The sequence below is a fragment of the Gadus chalcogrammus genome, chromosome 2 (assembly GCF_026213295.1).
Source record: "Gadus chalcogrammus isolate NIFS_2021 chromosome 2, NIFS_Gcha_1.0, whole genome shotgun sequence".
NCBI classification, from domain to species: Eukaryota; Metazoa; Chordata; class Actinopteri; order Gadiformes; family Gadidae; genus Gadus; species Gadus chalcogrammus.
The window spans coordinates 14,242,200-14,253,156 of record NC_079413.1 but is presented as its reverse complement, the minus strand read 5'-3'; the positions used below and the strand labels follow the sequence as shown (position 1 = coordinate 14,253,156).

Sequence of the window (10,957 nt, the reverse complement as noted above, 5' to 3'; positions counted from 1 at the left end):
CATTTGTACTGAAATCACAGGAAGTGGTTTCCCTCTAGTACCAATGAACCGCACCGTAGAGAATAATGGTCCACCACCATGATGACGCATGGTCAACCACTGACATTTGGTTGTTAGGGATACTCCGATTGCTACCATTGGAAAACTGAGTTTGCTAGTTCGAGCTCTTCCTGATAACAGTGAAGATAATGTCTCTGTTACTATAATGTCAATAATGTCACTATACCAAACATCCTCATAATGAAAACAAATAAATACATCTTCACAATGTAAGCCTAAGAGAGAGACTATAGTAGGTGATGATCAGTAAGTAAGGAACCAAGGGCACTTTTTAATGAACATATGCCATATCTTTGGGATAAAGTAGGTGTGGGATTAGGTTCCTTCTCTTTTTAAGTGTATGCTTCACTTAACATTGTTTTCTTACAAATTTTCCATTTGGTTAAAAACAGTAGTTTTTTTGCAGAAATAATTGGCCTCATAGCTGGGAGTCCTGCTTAATACCGTTCCGCTCAAAGGTGATTAAGCACTTAATTAATGAATGCTTCAGGAGTTTCGGTGTCTTTTTCAGTATGCGACTCAGGATGCATATAATGAGCATGCTAATGCCAGTGCTACTCCAAAGCAAACTCATGTAGAATGCCAATCATGCATGCTCAAAGCATGGTCACACAGCTTGACTGAGCACCTCCTCTGTGTGCAGACCTACACCCCTTCTCCCCGTGACTGTCCTCAACCTTCTCTTCCTGCTGCTCATATCTTCCTGCTTTCATTTGTAGTTTCTCTTTCATGTTTGCTTTCATCTTGAACATGCATGGAACCAGACTTCCTCTCCCTATTGAGTGTACATGTGTGTGTGGGTTTGTGTGTGGGTTTGTATTCTGTCCTTCTCTTATCTTCACTGTTCTGCACACATGGCAGAGCACCAAACAGAAAAAAGTGGATAAACGCCACCAGAGATACAAGCCATCTGCTTTGCAACACACGCACACACACACACACACACACACACACACACACACACACACACACACACACACACACACACACACACGCACACACACACGCACGCACACACGCACACACACACACACACACACACACACACACACACACACACACACACACACACACACACACACACACGCACACACACAAAATGGACTATGGTCTATGGCCATATGGCAATTGCATAAACAGAAAGCAAATTTAAAACGCATGCATGTGATGCTGTAGAAACATATTAAGCAGGCCATTTGTGTGTTCAATTTTTCACCTATAGCACACTGCTCAAAGGAAATGTATCAATCTTCAGTTCTTTCTTTATACACCTGTTGTGACTTGTTTGAATGAGAAAATGAATGCAGTGTAAACGGCAGTAATGCAAAGAGACAACATTTCAGGTAACTCTGCTAACATAAGTTGCAAGAAGTAATTTTTAGGAAGATACAGAATTCCATGGTATGTGTATTCATAAAGTGGATGGTATTATATTAGGTCAACACGAAGGTGAATAGATGGAGGATGGCCAATGCAAAAAAAATGCAGGAAGGTTTTTTTTCCAGGTGACTTTGAGAAGCCCTCCTAGTCTTATTAAATCGGGGCTGCCGATCACCCAGGGGAGCTGGCCTGCAACCATCAATTCAGGACAATAGGTCTCACATCGCCGCCCTCTTCATCCAACAGCTTCAGTCAGACCATCATGAACAGAGAGGACTGTTTTCACTTTCAGTTTAAAGGGATCCTAATTATAGCATTGTGTTGATGGATCGTGACGCAATCGATTTGCCTGTGATATCGCAAGCGTGGGTGTCCTCCCCCATATGTATGATGGAAAAGCTATAGTAGGCTTGATTTAGAATGCATCCAATTTAAAAATGTTCAGGCCTTGTAGAACTTGAATTCCCGATAATGTAATAACCCCGATAATGTAATAAAAAATCTGCACTTGAGTCCATTGAAAATGTAATAAAACCTGATAATGTAATAACTTCCCGATAATGTAATAAAGTGCATTTCCCAATAATGTAATACACTTTTAACCAATAATGTTATAAAGTATTTCATTAATGGGAGGTTATTACATTATCAGGTTAGCCTTCATTTCGCAAGTCCTGATAATGTAATAAATCCCCAATATTGTAATAATTGAACAGCAGACCACCCAATACTTTGGTTCAAGTGGTGATACTGTGTAGGCAACACTAGCTCAAGAGCTCTAGCGCCACCAACAGGTCAAAGTTGAATGTTAATTAACTTTTGACCCGTTCATCCCTGAGCAGAAATGGTTTTCAGTAGCTAATATAACTAGTGTCACCCGTAGTAAAGAAAAAAAAAATTAAATAATTAATTAATCAGTGAGCTATTGCGAAAATAAAGCTTTTTCTTATAGCTAAAAGTCACTCAGATCAGCTTCACTCATTTGTTTCTTCTGGAATGACAGTAGCTTTTGATCCTCTAGATGGCAATTGTTAGTTTTCAGCTATGGCTGACCAGTTAGCAAGCTTGGGAATATTTCGCTCATCCACCACTCTTAGACAGGAAATTGTATCTGTTTTGGTTGCAAATCCTTCTGGTCTTGATGGCACACCTTTGTTAAATTTTGTTACTGATCAAAACTGGGATGACTACATTAATGGCATGGGTGAGTCGGGAACTTATGGAGATCACATCACTCTCCAGCGAGCTGCTCAAATTTTCCAAATTCAGTTTTTGGTTGTTTCTACTCTAGGTGTGGATGCTTCCTCAGTTGTCTCACCAACTGGAGAATATTGTGAGGACTTGCCCACTTTAGTAGTTGGTCATATAGCCGAGGGTCATGGAGATCATTATGTCAGCTTAGATGGCCAATTAGTCAATACATTAGCGGCATTCAGGAAGAGGAGTCCCACAGGATCACATCTAGAAGACGCATTGAATCAAGTCCAACACATGAATTTAAAGTGAACTCTGGATCTGACCATCTCATAATCCATTCCAAAAATGTATAATAGCTGCAAGCAATGATGAAGGGGCATGTATAGTGGATGGCACCAAGGCTGGATGAGACCGGGTTTTTTTCCTAGGTTCTAAGCAGGACACGGCAGGTGAATTTTTTTTTTAACTTACAGATATCTTTATGAAACTTTACCGGTTGATTAGCCACATGATTAGAAGAAGAAAATGCATTGAATTTTTTCTGTAATTGTATGTTAAGATATGCTAATTAGGCTATATCTAATAAAATATGCGCAAATATGCATACATTTTGAAACGAAGAATCGGACCATTGGAAAAAGCCAGGCTCAAAATATTTGTTCATGTTGTTGCTATATTAGATAGAAAAATATTTACAAAGGGGATTATGGATATCTCCTTTCGTTATCCAGTTAATCAGAAAATACTGCCAATAACTTAAAAAAATGTATTGCCGCCCTATTTTTATGCATAAAATGTCATGTAAATCAGGCCAAGAATGATATATCAACAAATCCCACTGTAAAAATCTTCATATAATAGCTGAGAATAGGATTCTAAAGTTTGGTGCATGTAGGTGCTACAGAAGTGGAGATTCCTTGCTTGGCGTGTGAGGAAAAACTCATTTTGAGAAAACGGCTTTTAAAGATTCTTATGGCAAAAGCCAACCAAGCATGAGAGCATACCACGTGATACATTCGAACCAATCGTCCGGTCGGAAATCGAGTCCAGCCAATCAGATATCAGTTTTATGTTGTGCAGCAGATCGAGTGCTTCCCAATGATACCACGGAACACATATGACTGAGACCGGCTGTATTTGAAACGGTGCGTAATAAATCAAACGTTTGGTGAATCTTCTGTAAAATTCAGAGGCGCAAGTTGACAAACTATAATAAAACAAACACCTAAATGTTTCGTTTTGACATTTTTTTTTCTTTTGTGCGAAACATTACATGTTAATGGTGCAAAATAGCCCAAAATATCTAAATTGACCAGTGACTGAAAAATCGATGATTTTGCCTGTTTAAGAGTTTAAGTTTAACACCAGGATGCTCAAAGATCAGAATGGCAGCCAAATTCTGATGTGCAAAATAGTTTTGGAGCTATTTGGAGAGGTCTGGCAATATCACCAGACATTGAAAAATAAGTTTGCAATTCACTTATGTGAAGATTTTGGAGTTAAAACACATTTTCGATATTGCATCGCCCCCTAGATGTCAAAGGTCACCAAATTGTTGAGGTGTTCCCAGGATTATGTCATGACTCTATATACTAAGTTTGGTTAAGATATTGTAGCGACCCTGGGACATTTAAATAGTTTGTGTGTTATGTGTTGCATTGTATTTCGTTGTCCGTTATGCCAGTTGTTCTATGTGCATGTATAGCAATGTTCTTGGCGAATCATTAGGTCACCTGGGGGAGGGCCTGGGAAGAACAGGAGGTTGGGGGCTTGCACGTGGAGAGACCGTGTTGGGGGTTGCCGGGGTAACCAGTGTTTGTTTTGTGTGGGATTTTTGCCGTTGATTACGCGTTTCAGTGACCTAGTTTTGTTACATTAAAAAGGTCCTTCAAATACCTATGACTGGACATCGTTATGTCACCGGCATTCATTACAATATGTTAAACTTTAAAGGGTTGCTGAGAAATGGGCTAACTTCCTGTTTGGCAACCTCACCGTCAAGTTTGATTGGCTGTCACAGCCAAGCGCCTTTGAATTTCAAAAAGATGTCGAATGCATGCTGTGTCATGGTCTGAAGGTCATCTGGGCCAAATTTCAAGAAGATTAAACAAAATTTGTGACGAGAGGCATTTTTCAGGTTTTTGATCAAATCAAAGATGGCGGAAAATCCAATATGGCGGAAAAAACCCATTAATGATGCATTGAGCTCGGATCGGCCCAAGGGTTCCAGTGATACATCATCAGGACTTGCGAGATGAAGGCTAACCTGATAATGTAATAACCTCCCATTAATGTAATACTTTATTACATTATTGGTAAATGCACTTCTTTATTACATTATCGGGAAGTTATTACATTATCAGGTTTTATTACATTTTCAATGGACTCAAGTGCAGATTTTTATTACATTATCGGGAATTTATTACATTATCAGGTTCTACAGGCCTCCCTCCAAAGCCCCCCATCCAACACCTGAGTAGCTCACTAGCTTTAGCGATAGGTCTGCATAACCTTGCGTAATGAGTGCACTGACCGGGGCACCCAGGTAGGTAGGTGGACAGGCAGGTAGGTCATCCAATCATCGCGTTTGGGCTGAAATAATTGATTGTACAAGCCTATTAAAGGCCTGATGTCATTTTTTTATTAGAAATATGACAATGCTTAAAAAATGATTGGCCTTCCCTAGCTTTAAGATAAATGTGGTGGATTTACTCATTACTTGAAAGCCTTAAGAGGGTTAAGGGTTCAAATAAGTTGCCCAGTTTGGTAATCAATCTTTCCGATAAAAATGTAAACAATCATTAATGAGATTTTCCTTCCGTGTTATCGTTCAAGTAGAAACAGTGCTTCAATAACGGTGTCTGTTTATAGGCTTTTCAATCCATGCCTACAACTACTTGATTAGTTATCAAGGTGAGATAGCTTAGCCCAAAACCTGAGTGTTTACTTCATAGTGGCTGGGCTACTCTTATTTGTCCACCATAAACTTACTTGACCAAATTAAAGAAGACCTGCTGACAATCAACCACTTCTTATTTGCTGTAACGGTAGGTTCAATATCCATATGCTGAAGGAAATTGTCCTGTTCCCTCACCATTAAACAGCCCACACATTGCATTCAATGTATATTGTACCTTTTTAAAATTGCTGCGTGACATCCAATGAAAAACACAGCAGCTTCGATCTAAATCAATTCAGACAAAGCACTTATTTTAGGGTCTCAATGCCTGTTTATATTCATAACAGTACCCTTCAAATGCAAATTGACACATTGCTCTGTATGGGCATTAAGAAACATTTACCATCAGCTAATAATCTCTCATTGTCCCCATTGAAGGGGATATTGAATATATGTAAACAATATTGCTTAGTCTACGTTTTAGAGCAATCTACCATCATTTGCCCAATCATAATTGAATGAGTCATTTGAGTGTGTGTCAAACAAGTACAGTAACCCATCAAGCATAAACCCTTCTGCCTGCGCACCGTTTAATCAACACAACACTTCAATTCATGGAGACTCATTTTATTGAAACACCTTGTAGTACAAAACAAAAAACAGTTACATGAAACGGTGCCATATTAATGTAGCACAAAACCTAAAAAAAGGGGGACCTCAGGAGATAAAAGGAAGGAAGAAGTCATCACCACCCGTCCCTGATGTCGTGTGGCGCGGTGGTGACACTTTGTTGCGAGGGAGCCCCCAGGTGTCGGAGCGGGGCTTTTTTACAGAGTTCCATGCTTTCAGAGGTAATTGGCTTGTTAGCTAAGTGGAGCTAGAGAAATGAGGGGAGCCACCACAGCAGCACATAGGAGGGTTAGGGGGGAGGGAGGAAGAGAGGGGGTAGGGAAGGGGGACAAAGGGGGTGTGGCTGTCAGGATTAGGGATGGGAAGGATAGGGGCAGTCTAAACAGCTCTTTTAGAAGCCGTGGACTTTGAGCTGCTCCTCTTTAGCCAGATCAACCTGTGAACCAAAGATAAAAAACAGACATCACATCAGTACAAGGTGATCTTTGGTCCCCAGTCTGTGAATTTTGTTGACTTATTGTTGTGGGAATATCATGGCAGTTGCCACAATGTAGAGGCTTAATGACTCACGTCGATCAGGAACTGGCGAATATTCTTGCGCTGGTCTCCCTGCAGCTGGATTACTTCACCATGCTCTGAATGCTCAACCACTGTGCCGTTACAGGCAAACTTCTGTTGAACGGGACAGAAAAGAAAGCACCATGGTCAACAGCTGAACTTAAAAAAAAAAGGTACCCCACAATATAGATGGATCAACAAAGTCGCATACACAACTGATAGAATGATCTCCCCATCATACAATTGGACAATCCCATATATGATGTCACTGTAGGGAAGGGATTGTGGCTAAACATCGCAACCTGGTGGTAATTTAAAAGTAGTGCAGTTCGTTATTCTATCGTCTACAGCCACATGCCTCCCCACGTCAGTGTCAAGCCAAGCACATTATGTCATAGGATCGCAACGGGTGCCCTTTAGTACCTTCTTGAAAGCCTTGACTAGCTTTTTCTTATCATAGTTGGTGGAAATGCCCTGGACAGTAGTGAGCGTCTTCCTGCCGTTCCTCTGCTGGACTCTTATGTGGATGTAGTCCTCTCCCCCCGCTGGGAGTCGATCATCACCCTTAGTTGCATCAGCAAAGGGGTCTACAAGGAAAAAGAGGATTTTCAGAGATTACAATTAGGAACAGTGATCCAACATTATTAACTTATCCTCGAATATTAAACGAATATCAAAAAGCTTTAAAATAAAAATCGACATTACGTTTAAGTCTTCCCATGTAAAATGGCTGTCCGCAGTCAAAGTGCATAGTTACGTTGCTAAAAAGATGAGCACTGCTGAACAAACTATGCCCTCACAAGGTGACAACTGCTTACTCATGAGGCCTAGCTAGTCTGCACGCAGAACATAAAACATAATAGTCCTCGGACTGGACCGGCTTGAAGACTGAATGCGGCAAACCGGCCTGTTGGGGTACAATTAGCGACGGTATTTGATGGAGAGGAGCATGTCTGCTTGGACTTGACAGCATTTCGATAAAAAACGATAACCATCCAGTCACCAATTTGTCATTTAATCGTTGTTTGAAAGCCTACGGTGCTACAGAGCGACTTCAACCCGATCATCTCGTTCATGAGTTGTCTGGTTGCTGTCAACACAATTCAAGGTAGTCATATTTTCAAAAGACAGACTGCGCAGATCTGAAGGAAGCCAGAAGAATATAGCTGCCGTTATACCTGAAACGTTAATACTATAATAAATTAAAACACGGTTTGGACCAAAGTAAATACTGGGTGCTCAGTTGATAACAACCGCCACCCCTCCTCCCGACACATTTGCTCGGTGTCAGTATTGGATCTTTCTATTTCCAGAGCCTGCAGAAGTGTCTGGAGGCCCTATTCAACTACAGGCCTTATGGCCACCGAACGGCCACAAACAGAGGCCCCGACACCACAATACGAAAATGTCACCCGATATCATAATACGAATCACGTTTCCTACAGCACCAACAATGCATGCAAAGGATGGGAGATCCAATTCGTTGTTCAACAACTCGATTTTCAAATATTCGACGCGACGCCCATCCCCCACCCCGGTGGTCAGAACGACGGCGCTTACGGCTTACCAAAGGTTTGGAGGTTCTGGATAGCGGACATACGATAAGATTTCCCTTCCTTAAGGATAATAACTTGGTTAGCGAGCTGTTCGTCGACTAGCGTTTTTCTCTGTTGTATTCTGGAGTCTTGTCTTTACACAAGTACGACCTCGATTCACTCTGCTTGAAGGCTGGCACAAAATGGAGATTGTTGAGCTTGCAAAAGTGGAAAACAAGCCTATAAGCTCCTCCCCGAAACCGGCGTCCTGACGCGATTGACGTACGTGTACGTCAAGACGCTGGGATGGCAGCTCAACGGGAAGCATTACGTCATTATCGCCCAACCTAGTTGTTTATAGGAATTGCCTAATCATGATACGGTCAATGATATAATCAACAAAAACTCCCCTCAGTCAATTTAATGATACCATATAAGGGTTTACACAGATATATATCTTCGATTTCCTCTCACAGCTCCCTGGTTCTCATTGTGTACAAATTAAGTATTCCATATCATTATAGAGCCTTTATTAATATGAAAATCATTTCGTCTAATATGATTTTTGATCAGTATGCCTATAGGGGGTGCTCCTATCGATTGCTTAGAGGATTCCAAATTTTAAATAGTCCATGTTTTTCAGAATCAGGATGGACATGCAGAAAGGCTTCTTTCTTGATAGCTGCATATATAAACGATTATCTTATCTTATTATCGCTTACCCGACCCCGGATAAGCGGATGACGATGAGGAGGATGAGGAGGATGTTTTTCAGAATCAACCCTGTGCAATATAACCCTGTTCTAGAATAGACCGTGTTAGCACATCTTTTGATACCAATTCCAAATGTGACGAGTAAAATCAAATGCAAACAATATGCGTTATTGTAAGCATAATTGAGGCAGGTCAAATTAATATTAACCGATGTCAAAGGGATAATATGTTAAATCAAGTTGTTTGAGTAAGGGTGAAACTGGGAGGTCACAAATAAACTGAACTCTCACTCATCTTTCACTCAGAGAGACAAAGGGAGGGAGAGAGAGAGATTGCTTAATAATGTTACATCGAGTAAAATGATAGGACTTTGAAACTGGCTTAAGTGTTTTGTTGCCCTCAATAAAAATAAAATAAAAATATATGACTAGCTTGACATTCGTAACTAAATCTAACATTGAACATCAGTCCATTTCTTTCACTGAGCACAAAGCTCTTTTGTAGCCCCATATATTCTGGACTGTTTCTAGATCAATCATTGACTTATGGCCTAGTAGTACAAGTCAATGCTCCAACTTGTCTTTACCACCCTAACAAACAGAAGCGAAGAAGACCAAAGACAATTTCATTTTCCTTTTCCTGCTGACTTAAAGGGGCAATTGTTTTGTCATAGAATGTTACTGAGAAAGGTACATTTTTTCTAATTCTATTATATTGACACCTGAAAATTAGAGTTTGTTCAGATAAACATCTTCCAGAGGACCGTATATCTGTTATGGAATACTGTCACGGTTAGCGGGTGGCAGGCAGGTAGGACCCAATAGCAGACAGTTCAATAAAAGGATAATTTATTAACGCAAAAGGCAAGGAACACGGGTGACGCGGGTAACGCAGGGAACACCGGGAACACCGGGAACACACAGGACACAACTCACCACAAACTAAAATGATCCGACAAGGAACAAAGGAAAGACAAGGGCTTAAATACCAAACACACAGGGCACGCAACGAGTCACAGCTGAAACACATTAGGGGAGGGAGCAGTAATCACACAGGAGGGAAACTTGACCGGACATGGGGAGAAACAAGACAGAGATATCAAAGTAAAACAGGAAACACACCAAAACAAGACAAGGAAACCGACGACAAATACAGGAGTGGTTGACACATTCTAAAAAACAATGGAACAGTTTCCTTTGAGCACATCTTTTGATACTGGTGGTTTATTCAAACACTTTCCACACTGGCTTTAAACATCCTGATCTAAAATAAAAATACGCTATCCATGGTGTATCCATTCTACCATTCAATTCTGGCTGGTCAAAAGTTTTGACAAGACACCTACAAAGCAGCTCCCAGAAATCTTTTGTTGAAACTTGAAACCATGTGCAGTCTTTGAAATGTGGAATAATCTATACAAATCAGTTTATTTTTTCTTTTGGGTTAGGGTTAGGGTTGAACGAGTCCATTATGAAAAGCTCTTATTAAAGGCACCCAGTGCAACTTTCGAGGCTTAAAAATAAACATTAAATTTCTAGTCTTTTTTACACGTAGTAAGTTTCAATAACTCCATACCATTACATACCGACATTTAAGCAGCAAAGATGAGACGTCGGTTGTGTGGTGAGAACTGATACAAAATCGATAACAACAACAATGCCGCCATTTTCTTTATTTTTTGTAACCTACAATAAATAAAGCAGGCTTCCAGTCAATGGAAAAATGGCTTCTCCCCACCGGCGATTGTTGTTGTTTACGATTTTCTATCAGTTCTCACCACACAACGACGTCTCATCTTTGCTCCTTGAATGTCGATATGTAATGGTATGGAGTTATTGAAACTTACTACGTGTAAAAAAGACTAGAAATGTAATGAATATTTTTCATTGAATGTTTACATAAAGTTGCACTGGGTGCCTTTAAAGATAGGTATTTTTCTGTTAACTGTGTTTTCCATGATGAAGGAGTTGGCACATGAACCAAT

General features: G+C 40.4%; 1 protein-coding gene across 1 annotated transcript; it reads right to left on the bottom strand.

Annotated features, from left to right (window-relative positions):
* Window positions 1–6,477: 6,477 nt before the first annotated feature.
* On the bottom strand, window positions 6,478–8,486 carry eif1 (eukaryotic translation initiation factor 1). Its single transcript, XM_056582332.1, has 4 exons — window positions 8,292–8,486; window positions 7,148–7,311; window positions 6,737–6,838; window positions 6,478–6,602 (listed from the first exon to the last, which is right to left on the bottom strand). Exons 1-4 carry the CDS (start codon window positions 8,320–8,322, stop codon window positions 6,558–6,560), a joined length of 342 nt encoding a protein of 113 aa, XP_056438307.1. The 5' UTR covers window positions 8,323–8,486; the 3' UTR covers window positions 6,478–6,557.
* Window positions 8,487–10,957: the final 2,471 nt, after the last annotated feature.